This window comes from Eptatretus burgeri, chromosome 18 (genome assembly GCF_056783735.1).
Source record: "Eptatretus burgeri isolate ZD-2024b chromosome 18, Ebu_testis_v1, whole genome shotgun sequence".
Taxonomy (NCBI): domain Eukaryota; kingdom Metazoa; phylum Chordata; class Myxini; order Myxiniformes; family Myxinidae; genus Eptatretus; species Eptatretus burgeri.
Genome location: NC_140978.1, coordinates 24,172,872 through 24,196,000, shown reverse-complemented (window position 1 = coordinate 24,196,000; position 23,129 = coordinate 24,172,872). Strand labels below are relative to the sequence as shown.

At 45.4% G+C, this 23,129-nt stretch overlaps 1 protein-coding gene across 1 annotated transcript in view; it reads left to right on the top strand.

Moving 5' to 3' along the window:
* The first annotated feature begins 5,984 nt into the window (after positions 1-5,984).
* Positions 5,985-23,129, top strand: part of LOC147008745 (uncharacterized) — a 37,070-nt gene continuing 19,925 nt past the window's right edge. The window contains exons 1-5 of the mRNA XM_085864480.1: positions 5,985-6,190; positions 9,286-9,487; positions 13,342-13,443; positions 16,157-16,269; positions 18,918-19,023. Coding sequence (XP_085720606.1) covers positions 9,379-9,487; positions 13,342-13,443; positions 16,157-16,269; positions 18,918-19,023 — 430 coding nt within the window. The 5' untranslated portion in view covers positions 5,985-6,190; positions 9,286-9,378. The remainder of the gene's footprint in view (positions 6,191-9,285; positions 9,488-13,341; positions 13,444-16,156; positions 16,270-18,917; positions 19,024-23,129) is intronic.

Below are 23,129 nucleotides of genomic sequence, written 5' to 3'. Positions count from 1 at the left end.
GCCGCCACCTCTCCACAGCTCCGTCTAATCGCCCTCTCCGTCTCCTCTCTTGGCTCGTCCCAACTCTTCACTCTTGACTTCTCCCCTCCGAACTCTGACTCTTCTTCCCAGCTCCACCGACAACTCGTTCCAACGCACCACTCTCAACTTCTCTTTCCGAACTGACCTGTTTGGCGAGCGCGGCCGTTTATATCCCCCGTGGCCTCGCTCCCCCACCTTTGACCCTTTACCTCCGACCCTTCACCTCCAACTGGCTCCCCATTGGACCGAGGAAAAGTGGGCGTGAATGCTTTTTGATCCATGAATTTGCATATCGCGACCTCACTCCAACGCCCTGGAGGCGGGGCCAAATCGCCCCACGCTCTCCGATAGGACGGAACAGAAGTGGGCGTGAGTCGTTTTTGATCCGTTTTTCTTCGGAAAGTCTGTGATGTCTCTGAACACGCTGCTCGGTGCGCGCCCCGCATGAGTCCAGCATCGGCGCCCACAAGTGGCGTGGGAATGACGGTGATGCGATGGTGGCGAGTTGTGACGGTAAAGGTCGTGGCTGTTGTTGTGAAGCGGCGTTGTGGTTGGTGGTTGTTGTTGTGAAGTGGCGTTGTGGTTGGTGGTTGTTGTTGTGAAGCGGCGTTGTGGTTGGTGGTTGTTGTTGTGAAGCGGCGTTGTGGTTGGTGGTTGTTGTGTGATGGCTGTTGAGACGTGGTTGGTGGTGGTAGTAATGGCGGCTGGTCCAAAATAAAGATAGTAAAAGAAAAACGGCTATCCTGAAGAGTCGCAGCCCGACTGAATGACATTTATTCCCTCGAAACAACGGGTTTGGGCCTAACTACACATATACTTACAGAGATATCTCACCTAAGGGACCTGAATGGTGGTTTGTGAATTTCGTCAACCACAACAATATATATATATATATATATATATATATATATATATATATATATATATATATATATATATATATATATATATATATATATTGTTACGGATCCACAGTGGGGGGGCTCGGACGAGTGAGGTCAATCATTGTCCGTAACCAGTTTGGGTTTTCGCACCCTTCTCTCGACAGCCAAATGTTACATATTCGGCGTCACTCAACCACCGCCGTCTCCGGGGTTATAACGCCGACTGGTTCAGCACAGGCCTTGGGTCACGCGCCTCGAATCGCGATACCAACGTACTCGTGGACCTTACCGGTTGGGGAAATAGACCCTGGTTACAGACTGGTTTTGTCAGAGACCGAGCGATTTCTGCCAGTCTGTAACCATTTTGGTTTTTATATCCAAATCGAGCGGATCGTTCCTCGGCGTGGCACGAATTAATTCAAAGCGGAAATTTCATACGAATCAGCCAGATTTTTTGGGGACACATCGGGGAAACACAACACAAGCAAAGCATTCACAACAATGTAATAATTAATCCATAACCCGTTCTTAACAAGGGAGCTACGGATTACGGGTTTCAAAGGGGACCCTAACGAGATAAACCTTAAACAACATGCAGACAAGACACGGACAGCATGCAGACAAGACAGAGTACTTGGTGATGTTTCATGGACGAGAGGAAGGTGTCAAAGCACGAATGTGGCTCGTGACAAGCCAATGTCCACGGATTCGAGCACCCAAGCTCAAACACGCTGCATGGCAAAATGGTGCTTGTACATGTGTCGCAGCCTCGGCGCGTTCAGACCCCGCGAAGTCGACTACACCAGAATGAAAGATCCACGGTGGTATGCTCCAGCTGGCTTTTCACAAGGTCCAGCATACAAATCCAGGCCTGGCCTGTTCACCAGATCAGGCCAAATCGAGGTGTTGGGCTCCGGCAGGCGGATCGACAAACGTGTTGAGGACCTCCTCATGAAAGTCGATCGCCGACTCGACGTGCAGGCAGCCTCCCTTACTGCCAAAATGGCAGACTCGGCGCGCTCAGTTTCCCCCTCACTTTCGATTTTTTTTTAATTTCGATTTTTTTCTCGCAATTTTATTTCCTAGAAGCTGTGCGTAATGTCCATAAGTACAACATACAAAAAATCCGATTTGATTTGGTCAATTTTGACGGAAGAGATGGGTTTTTACGGTAGGGCTTCCTCAAAAGCTTCCACTAACTCAATTCTACCTATCGTGGCATTGTTCAATAATGCCCGCGAACCATCGTGGCCTCCCGCCTAGTATATATCTTTCTCATCACTGACTGACTCACTCAATGACTGATATTAAAGATCGGTACATTCTGGGTGATGCAGAAAGCTGAAATTTTGCATGCCGATGGACATCAAAGCTGGTACACCGGGGAAAATCACAGAATCGTCAGACAGCATCTATAAATTAAAATATTGTTGTGGTTGACCAAATTCGCAAACCACCATTCAGGTCCCTTAGGTGAGATATCTCGGTAAGTATATGTGTAGTTAGGCCCAAACCCGTTGTCTAGAGGGAATAAATGTCATTCATGAGGGCTGCGACTCTTCAGGATAGCCGTTTTTCTTTTACTATCTTTATTTTGGACCAACCGCCATTATTACCACCACCAACCACGTCTCAACAGCCATCACAACAACCACCAACCACAACGCCGCTTCACCACAACCGCCACGACCTTTACCGTCACAACTCACCACCATCGCATCACCGTCATCTCGCGCCACTCGTGGGCACCGATGCTGGACTCGTGTAGAGCGCGCACCGAGCAGCGTGTTCAAAAGCATCGCGGACTTTCCGAGAAAAACGGATCAAAAATGACTCACGCCCACTTTTGTTCCGTCCAATCGGTGAGCGAGGGGCGGTTTGGCCCCGCCTCCAGGGCGTTGGAGGGCGGTCGCTATATGCAAATTCATGGATCAAAAAGCATTCACGCCCACTTTTCCTCGGGCCAATGGGGAGCCAGCAAGAGAGGTGAAAGGTCGGAGGCAGAGGGTCAAGGATGAAGGAGCGAGGCCACGGGGATATAAGCGACCGCGGTCGTCAGTCGAGGCAGTTCAGTTCGCAGGAGGAAGAGTTCGCAGTTGGAAGTGGAGAAGAGCAGTTCGCAGTTAGCAGTTTGCAGTTAGCAGTTCGCAGTTGGGAGTTCGCGGAGTCGGAGTGAAGAGGACGGAGCTGTGGAGAGGCGGCGGCGGCGAAGGCGGACGAGGGGGTGCTCGCGTCGGATTCGGGGAACTGCGGAGAGAAAGGCCGGCGGCGCGACCGAGGTCGTGGTGGAGACGCTCGTCGCGGGACCCGCGATTTTGTGAAATCCTCCTTTCCCCGAGCATCAGCAACCCGCTCCTGTTTCCCCCCGCGCTGAGATAGTGCGACAAAAGGGGGCCCCCTTCCCACCCCCTACCAGACACTGTCCGCGAGGCCCGCGGAGTTGAGGCACCACCGCCGCTCCGCGTCTCATCATCAGACGGGTAGGCCCGACACGGTCTCGGCCCCAGGCCCGCCTACCCCCTCATCCTGGAGGGTGGTTCTCTTTTCTTTTGCTTTGGGAATATGTGTTGTCGGCGCCGTCTGTGAAGTAAAATTGTATAAGTGTTGCCGTGTGCTCGCGTAGTCGGTATTAGATCTGCATTGTCGCATTTGCTTTTTGTCTTCTTCTTTTCCATGTGCTTTTGGTGGAATTGTATATATGTGCTTTCCGTTCATCGCGAAATAAATGTGCTTATTATTGAACTGTTTTCCCGCTTCGCTTCGTCATTTCTTTCATTGAATCCCCATCTTGCTTCACGTAAAGGGTTGGTCGTGGACTAAGACGCCCGATAATTAATCGAACCGTCGAGGCCGACGAATAACACCGCTCGGTTATCCCGATAGTACGGAACGGGTCGCTTAAAGTGGCCCGTGTCCGAAGTCGACCTGCGGCGAGGTGCGATCGCCCGGTCTACCCTCCGTGTGGGTACTTAGGTAGGTCGAATTTGGCGAGCAACCCTATCCCACGCGGGGGCCGATTGGCTCGATCGCGGTGAGACCGAAAGGTCCACCCGTGACTGGTTCCCGGCGTTAGTCCGAGAGGGTCACGACTGGATTGTCCGTCCGGTGGGCGACGTGCCGCGATTCGAGTTACGTGGCCGTTCGCACGCCGGCGGGCGCGAATCCGCGACAATATCAATAAATGAAAAAAAGAAATAAATGAAAAAAAAATGCAGCTGAGTGACCCGAGACAATGGGGATTTTTACATCTTTAAAAATAGATTTAAAAAAATATCTTTCAAACATAGAGTGACCTGAGATTTTTATGTCTTTCAAAACCCCCTGCTGTTTTTAATAGGTGGTGCCATGTATGTTGACGCATCGTTTTGGGCATATGCTGTGTATTTCACACCAGTTCACTTTATGAGGGAAGTACAGTTTCGAAGCACGTTAATTTTGCGTGCCGATGGATACCAAAGCCAATACACCGGACAAAAAAAAAATTACAGAACCAACAGAAAGCATCCATAAATAAAAACATAAATAAATGAAAATAAATAAATGGGGACAAAAAAAGAAAAACAATCCTGAAGATGACGATGGTTCACGAGCGGTATTTGACGATGTAGATTGTTTCAGAAGTCAAGGATGAGACAATGTGATGATGTTTGACCAAGTTATAAAAATGATCAACATGATGTGGTACGAGTGACAGGTTATTAGATGCAAAATGTCGAAAACCCGGTTTCGTTAAACAACTTTAAAAATTTGACCTTTGCATAACCTTTAAAGGTCACAAAACAACGTTGTGGACATTAAAATAAGGAAACAGGATACGTGCTATAGCTTATTGGAGTTAGTTCATCGAAGAAGGTCGAAAACCCGGTTCGATTCCCACAACTTTGAAAATTTGACCTTTGTGAACTTTAAAGGTCAAAGGTCAAGGATCATGACCTTTGGTGCAAAACTTCCTCTGAAACATTCCAGGAACAATATAACGTCATATAGGCTATATGGCATTTCGCACTCCTCGGATTAACCATACTTTAATGAAATCAGCGTAAAATAAAACTTGAAGGGGGCGCCACGGGCAAGGTGTTCGAGATAGAGCAAAATGGTTTCAAGACTTTCGTGGGGAATGACCTCAAGATTATGCATAAAAAATATTGTCATCCTAGCTCTCAAAGTTTGGGCGGTCGTATGATTTTTATGTCAAAATTCGAAATTTTCTAAGTTCGTGACCTTGTGACCTTGACCTTGTGACCTTGACCTTAGGACGAAAACGAAAAATCGAGCTCCGTGGGGCTATGCAGGTGTCATTGGGCTAACCAAACACCAAAACCCCTGCCAGATTCGACAAACCCCCTCGGAGAAGATGCAAATTGAAACCGGCTACCCCCTAAAAACATGTTTTTTTGGGCCTGGCTCTGCCCATAATGGGCGCACCACGCCCATTCTCAGGAAAACACAACGAGATCATGATATAAACCTCCCACCAAAATTTTATCAGGATCGGATCAAAACCCACGGAGCTATGCTCGGGACAGGCAGACAGACAGACAGACAGGCAGACATACAGACAGGCAGACAGACAGACAGACATACAGACACAGACAGACAGGCAGACATACAGACAGACAGGCAGACATACAGACAGGCAGACACAGACATACACAGACAGAGAGACAGACAGACAGACACACAACAATAACGAATATAGTGGTCACAAATTTTTTTCGTGAACCAATATCTCGTATGACGACCATTGCTGTGGTGACAAGCATCATTTTAATTCGACCAAGAGTCTCCATCGATGGTAAAAAGAAAAGCGTTATTTTTGAAAATTCAGTTTCCCTCACGATGATAAAGCTAATTGTTCGTGAAAGAATCATTAACGAGGAAAGATGTTTCTTCTTCTTCTTCTTCTTCTTCTTCTTCTTCTTCTTCTTCTTCTTCTTCTTCTTCTTCTTCTTCTTCTTCTTCTTCTTCTTCTTCTTCTTCTTCTTCTTCTTCTTCTTCTTCTTCTTCTTCTTCTTCTTCTTCTTCTTCTTCTTCTTCTTCTTCTTCTTCTTCTTCTTCTTCTTCTTCTTCTTCGGAATTCAATCTTCCACGAACATCAACGTTCAGCAAATTGTAAAATCGTGAAAACTGCACGTGCAAAACGATCCACCAATGGCGTGGCGGAATACTGAGTTCGTGGTAACGCTCTCAGCCAATAGGGAGACGCGATTTTACACGGTGCCGAAGTCACGGCTTCATCCTGGAACTTTGTCATCCTGGTCCTCGCGCTGGACCAACGGCCGGAAGTGAGTCCGCACGAGACACGTGCCGTGAAAGCGGGCAGCGGCTCGGACGGCACCACAACTATAATGGCTTTTAATTTCGTCGCCAATTTTATTATTCGAGCCTTTTTCCCGGTGCGCGTCACTATCGCCGTGTGAAGCGCAATTGTCCGGGTTAATATCCTCGGCCAGAAGAAGAAGAAGAAGCCTGACGGGCGAGTCTCAGTGTAAATAGGTGAAGGCCGTAACCATGGTAAAGTTCGCACGATCATTCACGTTCACGGTCATCTTGGTCCCTGAAACCGCATGGACGGAAAGGTGGAATGGGTCTGCTCCACCCTGTGCACTTTGTCACGTTTAATGATCTTAATGACCTTTGTTTTAATTTTTTTTTTTTTTATAAACTTCAAACCTGCTGTTCCTGACAGGTGGTGCCATCATGTTTGTTCACATATGAGCCCACTTTATGAGGGAAGTCTACTCTACAGGCCTAATCCGAGAAACCAATCCAAAACGATCTTCAATAATTCACCGGAGAGAGATTGAAGACCGTGAGGAGCACACCACCTTATCTCATGAGCCTCCTTTCTGTCCCAGAGCTACCAAGGCAGTGGCCTGTATCTCAATGATCCTGGCTTAAGATCCAAGGGTCCTCAGTTCAAGACCCTGTCTTGACCTGTCAGCCGTTGAATTAATACACCATGGGGTTGACTCAGCCTGTCATCCTTCTGAGGTTGGTAAAATGAGTATCGACTCACTGGTAACAGGGGCACTGCACTTGGTGTTGGCTCAGTGGTTAGGGTGGCGAAGCCCTATCGGCCACTGAATTAATACACCAGGTGAGTTGACTCAGCTTGTCATCGTTCTGAGGTTGGTAAAATGAGTACCGACTCACTGGTAACAGGGGCACTGCGCCTGGTGTTGGCTCAGTGGTTAGGGTGGCGGTTTGGGATCCTAGGGTCCTGAGTTCAAGCCCTGTCGGCCACTGAATTAATACACCAGGGGATTGACTCAGCTTGTCATCCTTCTGAGGTTGGTATAATGAGTACCAACTCACTGGTAACAGGGGCACTGCACCTGGTGTTGGCTCAGTGGTTAGGATGGCGGTTTGGGATCCTAGGGTCCTGAGTTCAAGCCCCCTCGGCCACTGAATTAATACACCAGGGGGTTGACTCAGCCTGTCATCGTTCTGAGGTTGGTAAAATGAGTACCGACTCACTGGTAACAGGGGCACTGCACCTGGTGTTGGCTCAGTGGTTAGGATGGCGGTTTGGGATCCTAGGGTCCTGAGTTCAAGCCCCGTCGGCCACTGAATTAATACACCAGGGGGTTGACTCAGCTTGTCATCCTTCTGAGGTTGGTAAAATGAGTACCAACTCACTGGTAACAGGGGCACTGCACCTGGTGTTGGCTCAGTGGTTAGGGTGGCGGTTTGGGATCCTAGGGTCCTGAGTTCAAGCCCTGTCGGCCACTGAATTAATACACCAGGGGATTGACTCAGCTTGTCATCCTTCTGAGGTTGGTATAATGAGTACCAACTCACTGGTAACAGGGGCACTGCACCTGGTGTTGGCTCAGTGGTTAGGGTGGTGGCTTGTGATCCTAGGGTCCTGAGTTCAAGCCCCATCGGCCACTGAATTAATACACGAGGGTATTGACTCAGCCTGTCATCCTTCTGAGGTTGGTAAAATGAGTACCGACTCACTGGTAACAGGGGGCACTGCATCATTGGCATGGCCGTGCCAAGCAGCTACGGGCTGCCTATTAATAAATAAATATATAACCACGTCATTCATGGTGAAACTACGACGACAGTTCAGGTTAGATCTCTAAATGAGAAGGGAGGGGAGATCTGTACTTTAAAGTTAAATTGCCTGATCAGGTGATCTGATCAAACCCCGACATCAGGGCACGTGAGTCATTCGTCATGGCAATAGTAATTGTTAAATGGAGAAAGGGTATACAATGTTGTTTATATTATAAGGGGGGTAACACGTTGGCTCAGTGGTAATTATGAGCCGTCTCGTCCGGGTTCCATACCCAGCCGAACTCTAAACCCTTCCTCTGGTGCTTCGCAGGCCAGGGCATTGCATCACCGTCCTCTTTGGAGGGGAGGTTAAGCAACGTGTGCCATCTGCTAGAATTCACTTGTGGGTGTTAATAATCTCACACAACCTCTTCTAAAATATACGCTATTGTGATCTGGTACTCTGGATCAATTTTAAAGTTCTACTCTAATCTGCAAAGGGCAAACTGCATCCATGGTGTGGCCCTCCCAACCCCCCCCCCCCAAATTGATGAAAACCCACAACAGAGGCTGTACTGTAAGTACATGTGAAAAGGGATTAATCGAAATTGAAAGATGCCCATCTTGATGAAAGTCTGAGTGACTGTTAGCCTGCAAGGACCAATATGCCTCCATTATTAGACAAAGGACAAGTTTCAATAATAATGGTGGACACTTCCAAGTGAAGGTTTGGCTGCGTGCGAAACATTGTAGTGGGGCAACTTAGCTGAATATAGCATAACAATTGTGCATTTTGTTAGGAAAGCACCAAATTTGGCACACTAGTAGCCTATCATATTATGAACTGATTTGGATATTGGGCCATCTCAAATTCAGCCGCTGATGGCTGTGGCAGCCATTTTCCACTGTCATCAAAAAATTTGAGATGGCCCAATATCAAAATCTGTTCATAATGTGATAGGCTACTAGTGTGCCAAATTTGGTGCTTTCCTTACAAAATGCACAATTGTTATGCTAAGTTGCCCCACTATGAGGACAATAAGCCATCAAAGGTGGCAAGCTGCAAAAATAAGTAAATGTAAGTGCGAGTGAGGGACTCGCATGGCTACCGACTGTGATTGAGTTGGCCTTCCCTGATAAACAACTGGCATAGGCAATTACCAGAGGAGAATGGGCTGCAGGGGGTCCGAACTCCCTCTTCCCTTTTTTCATCGAAAAAGTTGTATCGTTATACATTAATGTCTAAATGATAGCTCAATTTTATATACTTCAAAAAAAAAAATTAACAGGAAATATTTGCAGATGTCCAAGTATTGTTACATAACTGTTGTGCCGGCTATACATTGTTATTTTCTGTCTCCGGCTTGTGAAGTAGGTCTGGGTGGCACGACATGTCAGCTCACGGGGCATGTCCATAGAGAGCCCGGTGTGATGTGCGTGCCAGAGGTTTGCCCAACCAGGGGAAATGACCTCCTTGGAGGATGACCACGACAGTCCAACATCGCCGCTTGATGGCATGGGCAGTGTGTTGGTGTGCCAAGATGAGGATGGAAACCTGGTGCTTAGCTGTAATGGTATGTACATATTGGGTTGGGTTGGGGATAAATTTGATTGGTATTTAAAAAAAAAAACTGTATAATATCAATCATTAGTTCATGTGCAGTATAGATATACAGAATAAACGATATTATGGTACGGAACAGTGGAAGGCCACTGGGTAGACCAAGAACCAGAAGTTCGCAGATAGTGGAGAAGGATCTATTGGAAGCTGGAATTACTCTGCTGTGGAAGATGGACAACATCTCCACAACTCTGGGCAGATAATTAAAAATAAACAAAGAATAATGAACAAAGAAGTAGAATGGAACTCGGTAGAGCGCATACCTCCGCCAAGCTGAACAGTTCACGTGTTGTATCCCACTGATAGGACGGATATGCGTCCGGACCTTAATCAAAATCGAATCGGCTTGTTCTGATCACCTTCCCAAACTCATCCACCTAATTTCGTCATAATCCATCCACAACTTTTTGATATATCATGCTATATATTGTTGTTGGCCCCATCTCTCAACGATGAAGAATCATCACCGGATCCGGATCTTCACCAAAATCGAATCGATTCGTTCTTGTTCTACACCCAACCTGTCCAAGAAGTTTCGTCCGAATTTGTCCGTAACTTTTTGAGATATCCTGCTCACAATCAAACAGAAAAACAGGGGTGAAACATCACCACCATCCACCGTCGGTGGTGGAGATAATAATTTCAATCATATTCCCACATATTCTTCTTGTAGTATAATGAAGGTAAGCAAACAGATTTTCTTTTACACCTCTTTCTCTACAATCCCCAGTGCTAAATAAAAAGTGAAATCACAATGAGGTGGGGACTGGCAGGGTATTTCGGAGGTAGTGTACTCACCTTTGACCTGTCTTGTCTGGGTTTGATGACTCATCCGACTATAAACTGCCATTCTGATGATTCACCGGCATGGAATTGTTTCTTTGGAGGGATATTCAGCTCAGATTCACATCAGATAGCATTTGCTGCTCAATGTTAAATATCCCACAGTGCTGGGCAATGCAAGTATTGGCCATTGTGTGCTGAACCCTGGCTGAGATTCCAAATTCCTGCCGTAACCAGTTGCTTGTGATGGAGGCAGGGTCACCAGAATCGTATGCAAGGTCAGGTCAGGTCAGGTATGGGAGCATGCACCGGAGCAGCACGTCGCTGCGTCCACTTTCTGCCGGTACTCCAGGGGCCTCCATCTGGCCATCCCCCAGGCAGATGCCTGGCCCATCCCCATCTCCTTGAGATGCCGATCAACCTGCTGCAACCACGAGGCATGTGGTCGGCCCATTGGCCTCCTCCGCTCATGAGATTCCCTCGCTGAGAGAATCTGGTGAGCAGGATCAGCGTCAGGAAAACGAGCCACATGTCCATACAGCCGCAGCTTACGCTCACGGACTATACAGGTAACAAATCTCATTTGAGTGTCTCTCAGCAACCGCTCGAAATCTGCTATGAAAGTAGGCAGCACCAATGCAAATGCGACTACAAAGTCCCACATCACCCAGACATCAACCAGCTTCTTCATACCTGGAGAAGACAAAACAAACCCTCATGTATTGCAATGCATCAGATGACCTTCAGATACAAAGGTGGAGCTCATTGAGGAGCAAAATGATTGAGGGTGAGAGCCTTTTCTGTGACATAACAGGGAATAAGGGGACAAGTGGACATTCAATGGACAAACAAACAGGACCTGAAAGAAAAGGTGGGTTACGCAAGGTGAGTAGGAACTTTTTTAAAAAAAGAAGAATTTAAATGGAAGACAACGTGAGATGATAGTGAGCTGCAAGGAGGAATGTGATTGGATAGACACAGGGAGGCAATTCAACAAGCTGGAAAAGTGAGAAGCAAAGGAATGAAGATGAGGAAAAAACTAGGACTTTGAAAGGTTGTCAAGGAGATTGGTGCTGGATTACTGTGTCCACTCTGGATGAGCTGGGGAGGAGATGATGCCTGAAACTGCAGGGGGAGCAACATTGGATGAGAGATGGTTGAAGATTAAAAAAACACCAACCGGTCTAAGGTGAGACAGCACTGGATTCTGTGCAACATCTTTTTGAATGGGTGTGATGCTGATTATTTTCAGAGCCTCAGCCTGCACAGCTTCACATTCAGCCGAAGCTTCACATTCTGTAAATGATGCTTCATTCTTCTCATTCATTCAGGAGGTACAGTTGCTCCAGCCGACAAACAAGAACAATATCTAGAGTGCTTCAACCAAACACTTTATAGGACATAAGAGGTAAGAATCACGAAAGAACATGCACTTGCTTTAGCAGCCAACTTCCAGAGGTAGTGGTCATGACATGACCCAGGAGTCATGACTTATGCATGGTGAGGCTGAAAGCCTTGCCTGGAATATCATTGAGAACTGACCATCGTGTTCTCTCGACTGAAATTAACTCACAGGTGCTAAAGTGTTATGCCTGGTCTTGGCTTAATGATTAGGATAGTGGGCTTGGGATCCTAGGATCCTGTGTTCAAATCCAGCTCATCCATTGAATTACCAGGTGGGGTTGACTCAGCCTGTCATCCTTCTGCGGTCAGCAAAATGAGTACCAGCTTGCCTGGATGATTGATCCAATCAATTATCCCGTGTCGGCGTGGCGACCCGTTCAGGATTGTGCCAAATAGCCCAGGAGACTGCTTCGGCAGCACCGACGCTGTGCAGAGTATGGCCCCAATGGAATGGCCATTGCAGACTGTTTCAATTAGCCCCTTCATTTTTGTTCTGGCTTTTGTGTGAGATCGTTGTGGGGTGGCTCTCAATATCAAAGGAATCTTCCAAAATGTCAATGATTGGCTATATTTACAGCATGTCTGTTCATCGAAGTTCATAGAACACCTTACCTCGTGCAGTCTTGAGAAACAAGGGCGTGGGTTTGGTCTGCGAGCATCAAATTTGATTGGTCATGATGATGTAAAATGCCAAAATATTTTGTCCAGGTACTGCTAAACGGAAGAGTTTTGAAAGTTCCAAAAAGGTGATTTGTGTTCGACAGTGTTCAAGTGTATAATTAAATTAAAATAAAATCAAGATTTTAAACACTGTAGAATTTTGTGTTTGTACGTTTCCCACCATTGATGCAGTGTCTTTTACACCACCTTATTTAACACGTTGCATTAGTTCTTTGTGCCTGTTTGTGTCCTTCATGACGTCCTTAAAAACAGTTTCCTGTTTGGAATAATTTTCAATTTAGTTAGACTGCCAGACAGGCAAAGAGAGCAACGACATAATCTCAGTCCTCTCTGCACATGCGCAATCGGGACAAATTCAGAACCAAAGTACTGCCAAACAACAGGTTTGCTTTCCGAGTCGTGTTCAGATTCATGTTTAAAATATAAGATTAAATTTAAATAATTTGTTCCGCAATCATAAACCGACATTTGTAGACAGACAAACAGACAGTCAGACAAGTGTAGATGTGGAACTTACTGGGATTAAGTCATGGTTCAGGCTTTGGACCACGGTGCTCCTGCAAAGTGAAGGACCATATCCTGATGTCAGAAGGAAAGGTTTCCAAAAACAATTTAAATATTCCTCAAAATCGAGCTTGCTACAAGCGGTTACTTGAGGGTGGTAAAGTGGTTAAAAACTTGTTTCTTTCTCTCTTGGTTGAAATGGATTTGGATTCCATGGTTGCTCATTCTCACCAACCCACTCTTGGAAATTGTGATGTACGGTACACGTCAAACACCACCAAAACACAAGTCGAGGTGCAGTGGTCTGAAATAGATAAGTTTACAGTTTTATTTTAAATTATTCTCTGACATTAATTGCTATGAGCTTCCAATTTAGCTTTGCATCACAAATGAGGATGTTAATACTGTGATGTCATCCTTTTGTATCCCCCTCAGACAATTCACTTGGAGTAGATGACGATGTTGAGTCAGGACAGAAAGAGCTTTGCTTACTTTCTGAGGATGACCCAGCCTTGACAACATCATCAGAAGCTGCAGGTGTGCATCTTCGACTCAAATTCAAATCCGCACAATATTCTGTTTGCAAGACTTGTGGAAGGGCCTATGAGACACATTGTGATCTTTAAAAACTGGTCTATTGATGATCTGGCAAATGATCATTCATGATGTGCAACATGTCTCTTAGAGAGTGAAAAGTTTTCTGACAGACATTCAAGACTTGTAATGTACTAATTGGCATTTTCCTCCCCTGCTGACACCAAGATGGTGCAGTAAAATGTTTCGTTGTTGTTGTTTTTGCACCCATGTGGATATATACACGACCGGTCGAAAGTTTTAGGACACCCCCATTTTTCCTGTTTTTACCGAAATTTAAGCAGTTTAATGTTTCAATGTACTCTGAAATTAAAGCAGAGAACAAATAAACAATTGCAGATGAAAGAGAAATCATGGAACCGTTTTGTTGAACAAAATTTTATCTAAATTTTTGACTCATCAAAGTAGCCACCTTTTGCAGATATACCAGCCAAACATATTCGTGCCATTCTTTCTACAATGGAAATCAAATATTGTTCGGAAAGTTCTTCCCAACACTGTTGCAGAAGTTCCCACAAATGTGCTGCACTTGTAGGTTGCTTTGCTTTCACCCTTCTGTCCAGTTCATCCCAAACCAGCTCGATGGGGTTGAAGTGTGGACACTGTGCTGGCCATTCCATGATTTGAAGCCTACCGTCTTGTTCATTTCTTCTCAGGTAGTTCTGATATAGCCTGGAGGTATGTTTTGGGTCATTATCTTGATGTAGGATGAACCCCTGACCAACTAGGTGTAGACCAGAGGGTATTGCATGGCGCTGCAAAATGGTGGTAGCCTTTTTGGTTCAGGGTGCCAGTCACTCTGTGCAAGTCGCCGACTCTGGATCCAGCAAAAGAGCCCCAGATCATCACGCTTCCTCCTCCATGTTTGAACGTTGGTGTCACACACTGAGGAACCATCATTTTGCCTACTCGACGGCATACAAAAACCCTTAGAGATGAACCGAATATTTCAAATTTTGATTCATCGGTCCATAAGACCTTCTTCCAGTTTTCAGTAGTCCACTGGCGGTGCTTCATGGCCCACGCAAGCCTGTTTCTCTTATTTTGCCATCTCAGCAATGGTTTTCTTACTGCCACTCGACCTGTCAAACCTGCAGCTCGAAGTCTTCTCTTCACAGTTGAAACCGAGACTTCCTTACTTTGACCAGTGTTAAGCTGTGCTTGAAGCTGCTGTCCTGTGAGCCGCCTATCACACAAGCTGTTGACTCTCAGAAACTTGTCTTCTGATTGTGTTGTGGCTTTGGGTCTGCCAGACCTCTTCCTTTCAGTGTTTCCTTCGGTTTCCAAGTGCCTTTTGATGGTGTAGGAAACTGTACTCACTGATACATTGGCTCCTTTGCAACTTCTCTCAAGGAAAGACCGACACTTTTAATGGTTATAATGGTCTGTCTGTCTTCCTTTGTTAATTGTCTTTTTCTCACCATTATGACAGCAATATACTACTTCCTGCAAGGCAATATTGTCCAAATAATGCTTCAGAGGGTGTAGCAACACAGTCTGTTCCAACACTGCTTTTATACAGACAGAGGATTTGTAATAATCAACAAAAGTTGGGACACCTGTCGGAATTGTTTGCATCAACTTTCAAGGCTTAATTTACTTTCATTGCTGCAGAACAGCTGCAGTTGCTAACACATTACTTGTTCCCTGAAAAGGGCCTTTGTTAACAACTCTGAAATTTACATTATTTTTCAGTTTTTGGTAACCTAAACCTTTTTTTAACCTCTGGCAGTTTCCCACTTGGCTTTGTACCATTTCAGGTTATTCACTGGACTTGAACTGCTTAAATTTCAGTAAAAACTGGAAAAAATGCGGGTGTTCTAAAACTTTTGACCGGTAATGTATTTAATTCATTCCCACTTCTAACTTCACTCCCCACCGGAATGTCTCTATTTTCGTTTACTTGTCCACCTATGTATTCAAATGTTGCTTCTAAGATCAAGCATAAAAATAACATTTTCAGTTGTAATAATCATTTCGTGTGTAGCCAGTGGCTGCCGGTTTGCACATCATTTCTGCGAGCGTGGCGGATGCAATTCCCCCTGCTGGTTCGGGGAGGAATCTGTAATCTGTCGACGGTGTCGGCGATAGCTCGCATACTCTTCGCAAAGGACAGCGTGGGTTCTTTCACGTATGCCAACGAATGCTAGCAGACAGGACGCTCGTTTAACGTCCTTCTGAGAGACGGCACACATATTGATACATCACTCTGCCTGTGAAACACCGGGATGACAGTTTATAGCTGGGTCAGGATTCAAACCCAGGCGAGACAGCTTAGAGGTGAGTGTGCATGTACGTCTAGGCCATCCTGACAGCCCCTGTTGCAATTATCATACATCTCACACAAATATTGACCTTGTGTTATTTGGCAAGTAATAAATCTTTCTCCTTTGCAAGATGAATCTTTTTGTGCGACGCAGTATTTCATTGTTTGGTCTCACCTGGAGGAAAAGGTTACTTTCCTAAGTTTGTTTCCTATCTGTAACATTGCTGACAACATTTTGTATTATACATGATTCTATGTTACTGTTTCAACTTTTTAATGTGACAGTTTTACAGGTTGTAAAGAACATAACCATGCATGAGGTTACGGTGTAAACTTATCACTGATTCGGGTTGACATGTGACCGAATTAACTACAAGGTGTGTATTCCAGGCAGTAACAAGGATTATGGAGTGACGGTGGTTCTTGGACAGGAGAGCAGCTCATCCAGCTTGGATGAATCTCCCAGCAGTGATGACTCCCCTGGAAGAATTGCCCAACTCGAGGTTTGAATTGCATTACTAACTATATTCCTTTAAAAACTGAAAAGGAAAAGGACATTGTCACTAAAACAAGGATGACAAGGAAAATTTTGCACAGGAGGCCATGCGGCCCATCATGCCTGCGCCAGACAAATATCAGATTTAATAAATCTGTCAATAACCCTTCCCTTAGTGTGCAGCCTTTTGGCTGCTACACTGGTACTCATTTCGCCGACCTCGGAAGAATGACAGGCTGAGTCGACCCCCCCTGGTGTTAATTCAGTGGCAAACATGGCTTGAGCTCAGGGCCCCAGGATCCCAAGCCACCACCCCAACCGGGAAGCCAACACCGGGTTTAAACACCAGGTTTAAAATTTTTGCCACGATGAGGCAAAAATGTAATAATTAGTGGCAAAACGGTTGATAGGACGATGTTTTTTTTGGATACAAAGTCAAGGCTCATGGAAAAGCTACAACATAGAACAGATCAGGATGTAACAGAATAAAAGGAAGATTAGAAAAGAAAGTGGTGGGGACACCAAGAGGGTAGACGGTTGAGCGACAAAATAGAGAGATGGACAAATAAGGAATGAGGCGTAGGGGAGGACACACAGGTTGGACAACATGGAGACGGAAGCAAACGATGAGGAAGGAAAAACTGGAAATTTGGAAAGGGGTAGACCAGCTGTCTTGAAGACCTGGATGGAAGAATGGGATTGAAGAGAATGTGGAAGTTGGTTCCACAAGCAAGAGAAAAGAGGAAGAAATATGTGGAGGTGAGCAGTGAATCTGGTCTTGGGGAGTTTCACCAGAAGGAGAAGCCTGGTGTTGGTTTGGTGGTTAGGGTAGCTGGCTTTGGATCTTAGGGTCATGAGTTTGAGCCCCTGTTGGTCATTAAATTAAAACCAGGTGAGGTTGACAGAGACTGTCATCCTTCCAAGGTTTGTGAAATGAGTACCAGTGGACTGGTAAGCGGGGCATTGCATCAGTGGCACAACCACACCCTCAGCCAATGATACCTCCTGGAGCCTTGTGATGCACACAATGGAGGAGGACCAGAAGGGGGTTGCAGGTGGACTGCAAGTGCCTTGAAGAAACCTTGGAGGAGGGACAAAGCACAGAAATAGCAGAGGGTGCAAGACCAGAAAGAAAGTGGAAGAAGACAGAGAGACCACCACCAATACATCTGGAATCTGCATCTGAGAACCATCAAAATTCAGTCTGACAATCTGGCTGGTTAAACATGGTTAAGTTAATTAACAGCATGGTTAAGGTCATTCTTAGTTACAAGTGCCATGACAATGGGGTTGTCTAATCACATTTCCTTCCTTTTTCCTGTTCTCCAACCTCCTCTCCCTTTATTACCTCCACCACCGGAGGTGGTTTTGGAGGTTATGTTTTCACTCCTCTCTGTCTGTTTGTTTGTTTGTGTGCAGGGTATCTCAAAAAGTTGTGGATGGATCTGGATGAAATTTGGTGGGCAGGTTGGGCGTGTGACAAGGGCGAACTGAATAGACTTTGGAGAAGGTCTGATTCCAGATCCGACGAAAATAATTTTTCAAGTGATTCCTCACCATTGAGAGACAGGGCCAAAAATTATATATATCACGATATCTCAAGAAATTGTGGATGTATTCAGACGAAACGTGCTGGACACGTTGGGTGCGTGACAAGGAAGGCTTGCTTCAATTTTGGTGAAGATCCAAATCCGGATCCGGATCCGGATCCGATAATTTTTAAACTGATTCTTCACCATTCAGAGATAGGGCGAAACTAATATATGGTACAATATGTCAAAAAGTTGTGGACAGATTCGGATGAAATTTGGTGGACATGTTGGGTATGTGACATGTTGGGTATGTGACATGTGACATGTTGGGTATGTGACAAGGGTATGTGACATGTGACATGTTGGGTATGTGACATGTGACATGTTGGGTATGTGACAAGGGTATGTGACATGTGACATGTTGGGTATGTGACATGTGACATGTTGGGTATGTGACAAGGAAGAAATGTTTCGATTTTGGTGAAGATCTAAATCTGGGCCTGGATACGAGAATTATTATATATATATATATATATATATATATATATATATATATATATATATATATATATATATATATATATATATATATATATATATATATATATATATATACACATGTTTCACGCTGAGGAGAACACCGGTTGTAGTGAAGATAGTGGCGTCAATGTCCCGGTTCTGTGAGTCAGCACATGTGGACCTGCCATGGTTGTGAAACCCCAGGTTCAAAGCTCGATGGTAACACATGTGGAACAGCCATTTGTGGAGTGTGATGAATGGTGTGACAGTACAATGGGGGTGTTTTAAAGAATAAACACGGATGTGAGCTGGGAGAAGGAGACAGATGCGAGGATAAAGGCTGACAGGGAATCTAAGTATACATACTATTCTGGTCAATGCAAATTGGGGTTTACGAACACTCGTGCTGACACTCATTAGGAGGTAACCAATGAATAACTTATTAAACCATCATTCACCCCAAAGTAATTTATTTTTTGAACAATACATGGGTGAACTTGAAGTGTCTACAAGGGAGGGAGAAGACTATGCCTTGATGCATGCCAAAGGGGGGAGGTCGCAACTGATGCTACTCTACTGGCTTCCTTTGTTGGTGTGAGTGCAGGTGCCACTAGATCCCACGTCTCCACAGCAAAGTCAGGTTGAAGCTGATCCCGTGAACCAGACGTGGTTTACAACAAAGGGAGATAAGAATTCTCTTCAAAATAAGGGTGAGTCCAAGTTTAATAATAAAATTTATGCAAAGTGTGTTTGGAATCCATGGCTTGTCCATTTACATGTGTATCGAGCACCCACTCTAAAGCTATATTATCTTAAGTTTGAAGGCATCGAAAGGCCACCTCCTCTCATGGATCACTGACTTCCTCCACCTCAATGGTCCACATGTAGCTCTTAATGGGATCCTCTCATCTCTCCCTATCAAGGCATCGTCTTGGGCCTAGTCCTGTTCCTCCTATTCATCAATCATCTATCTTATTCCCTGGAAAATCTTGCTTATCTCCTTACTGATTATTCATCTGCCGTATAATTTCTCATCCTTCAGACAGGCAGACAGCAGCCTCTTCCCTTTCTGGAGACCTTGATAGAATCAGGAGCTGGTCCAACACTTGTCTTTTTACCTGCGACATGTCGCTGGTCTACAAGAGCTTTGCTTTGCTGTTGTTGGTGTTGGGGTTCTTGTTGGGGGTCGATTTTTGAAATGTGCACTCATTGGCCGGACGGCTTCCGGACCACACCCACATCTGTTGCTTGACTCCACCCACCATAACACCCAAATGAAATGATATGGCCACCATCTTGGTTTTCTGGTGGGGCAGAACACATTAGGCCTGTAGGCCTTTGATAATTCTACACTGTTTGGCTTTGTTGCGTCAGATATCCATTGGCTTTGTTTTGGTCAAGTGTTATTCAAGATGAGGGACCCCTAAAAATCTAATCATATGTCGAATAAAAATCATTTGTAACGTTTAATCAAGCTCGTACGTGCCTCCCGAAAAAAAGTGTTATGTAATTTTTTTAAATGACCCCATAATGTTGTTAGACAATCCGTGACCTTGTAATGAATCAGCTCATTTCGAGAAACTGTGACTAATCAACTCTTTTAAGAGTGCTTTAAATACGCGTTTCCCAATCGGCCCGTTACCGGATTTTTGAAGCCAATTCACTCGTGCTTAATGGCGAAGTCCCATACCTCAAGTAACCGTGCACAGGTTTTTATGAACAAAAGGTTTATTACAACAGAGAGGATGGGATGGCATAAGAGAGGGAGAGGGACACGCGCGCGCGCACACACACACACACACACACACACACACACACACACACACACGCACAGACACACACACACACACACGCACAGACACACACACACACACACACACACACACACACGCACACACGTAAATCTCCTGCTCGAAAGCATAACGAATCTTATGTATCTAATCTTATTCATTCACATGGGAACATGGGACAGGTAGAGCACAAGGTTAACTAGACAAATTAGAGAATGTAATCTGAGCCATGGATAAAGATTTTGTTTTATTCTCAGGCCAAGTTTTCACCACATAGACATGTGGGACAGGAGCAAGGAGCAAGGATGAGGGAGTTTAGTGGACAGAGGAGGCGAAATATATATATATATATATATATATATATATATATATATATATATATATATATATATATATATATATATATATATATTCACTGGTTGTGACCACAGTGTGGTCATTGTTCAATCCTGACAAACAGTATGTCTTTCAATCCTGACAAATATCATCCACTCACCTTGTCTCTCTGAAAGGACCGTCTGACAAACTCTCCCATCTACTTTGAAACAAACCACTTCAAGAGGTTAAGTCACTCAAACTTTTGGGCCTCACCGTCAGCCATGATCTTTCTTGGACAAACCATATTTCCAAGATGGCCTCCAAAGCCAGCCACCGACTTGGCATCCTCCGTCGTGCAAGGTCTTTCCTGAGCCATTTTGAATTTTTGACAACTAACGAGTCCTTCATTCGCAGCTTTATGGAGTATTGTTCTCGCCTCTTGCCTGGCTCCCCTGCCTCACACTTTGCTCAGCTTGACGCCATGGAAAGAAAGGCCCTCAAAAATTCTTGGGATCTTCGTCGACTAAACTGTCTTGGCTTGTTACTTTCACATTGCAGACAAGTTGGTGGCATCTCAGGCAGGTTGGTGGCATCTCAGACAAGTTGGTGGCATCTCAGGCAGGTTGGCAGTATCTCAGGCAGGTTGGTGGCATCTCAGGCAGGTTGGTGGCATCTCAGGCAGGTTGGTGGCATCTCAGGCAGGTTGGTGGCATCTCAGACAAGTTGGTGGCATCTCAGGCAGGTTGGCGGTATCTCAGGCAGGTTGGCGGTATCTCAGGCAGGTTGGCGGTATCTCAGGCAGGTTGGTGGCATCTCAGGCAGGTTGGTGGCATCTCAGACAAGTTGGTGGCATCTCAGGCAGGTTGGCGGCATCTCAGGCAGGTTGGCGGCATCTCAGGCAGGTTGGCGGTATCTCAGGCAGGTTGGTGGCATCTCAGGCAGGTTGGTGGCATCTCAGGCAGGTTGGTGGCATCTCTGTACTCTTCTGCTTCCTTTTTGATCTTGCAACTTCTGCCCTCTTTTGACTCACGCCCTCACAGGTTCCTGCAGGGCACACACAGTCTGCCAGTAACCCTCTTCTCGTTAAACGACCAAAATCCAAGCTCACTGCCGAACGCCATTAATTTTTTTCCTTTCCTCTCACCTGTGAAACCAACTTCCCCAGTGTGTTCAGTCCAAATTTCTCCCTCCAGGGCTTCAACACAGATGTTCACCACTCCCCTCAGATCATCCCCATCCAAACTCATGATCTCTTCTCTCCCAAATGACCCCATTCCAAAGCAATCCCTTTTTCTAGATTATTGTGATTTTTCCACCTCTCCCTCATCTCTTTACGTTTGTTAGTTTTCAGTTGGTTTATTCCTTTTCTATTGCATCGTCACTTTCCCCTTCCTCTTCTTGCTGTATTTCAGCTTGTGTGTTGGTTTGTTCACCCCATGTGTCCTTCTCCTCCCTCCCCCTTGATCTCACTCTTACTTCTACTCTACCGTTAGTTTTTCGCTCCTTCCATATTGTTCCCTTTCATCCTGCTCAATCTCTTCCATGAGCCTCGATCGTGTCTCCAAAAAAAGTTAACGCTTTGACAAATGAAATTCTCTTGCTGGTGAGGATGTTATTACAATCTACATCAACAGCTCCATTTTCCATATCCCCAAACCTGCTCTGTCCCCATGTCCCCGCCCCATCCCCTCGTACAACCCCGAAGGACTATCATCTGTGTCCTTCCCCCACACCAATATCTTGTTAATTTACGAGGTCTACCACCGTCCCAAATCTGATGACTGTGTATTATGTGTCGTCAACCAACTTCGACTTCATACAATCATTCGACCCGAACTCTCTTTTCCTAATCTGTCGGAACTTCAATTGCCACACTGCCAGCTGGCTTGGTGTTGGTCTCATTTGTTTCTTCATATGTGAAGGGCAGAGTGTGGATAAACACTGCTCATGCTGAGGCTGATTGCTTTGACCCTGCGTTTGCAGAAAAGGCCAACCCATCTTATCTGCCCTAAAATTCCTCCAGCATGTAAATTTCTCTGACACATTGACAAATTCCGAGCCACACTTGACTCCTTCAGTGCATTCTGGATTTTATGTAGTCCGCATTTTAATATTCAACACTAGTTCATCCACTCTGTCTTCTCCTGTTCCTCTGTCTTTTCAAGGTAATTCTCTGAGGGCTGTCCGCCCATATGTTGGTACGTTGCCAATGAACCTCATTTCATAAGAAGGGTTCCAAAAATGACCCTTACAACAATAGACCAGTCAGCCTTCTCCATATGTTCAGCATAGTAATCAAATCAATTATCATCGTGGTCTGACAGCCTGGGTTTGAATCTTGACCCAGCGATAAACCGTCATCCCTCGGATGGGCGTTAAAATGGCATCCCGTCTGCCGATATTAGTCGGCAGATGTTAAAGATCCCACGGTGCCCTTCACAAAAAGTAGGTGAGCATTCGAGGCACCCTAAACTAATCCCAAATTCCTGCCCGAACCAGCAGGGGGCATTGCATCAGCATTATACTGTCGTGCCGCCAGCCAATGAAGCAACCCGACAGCGTTATACTGCACACGATAGAGAGACAAAGAATCATTATAGTAGCCCTCAAGACTCTTCTCTTCTCTAACTCTCTGGTCATCAGTTTGGCTTCCACCCAAGTCATTCCACTCTGGACATGCTGCTGCTTCTATGGAAACAATGGCTGGA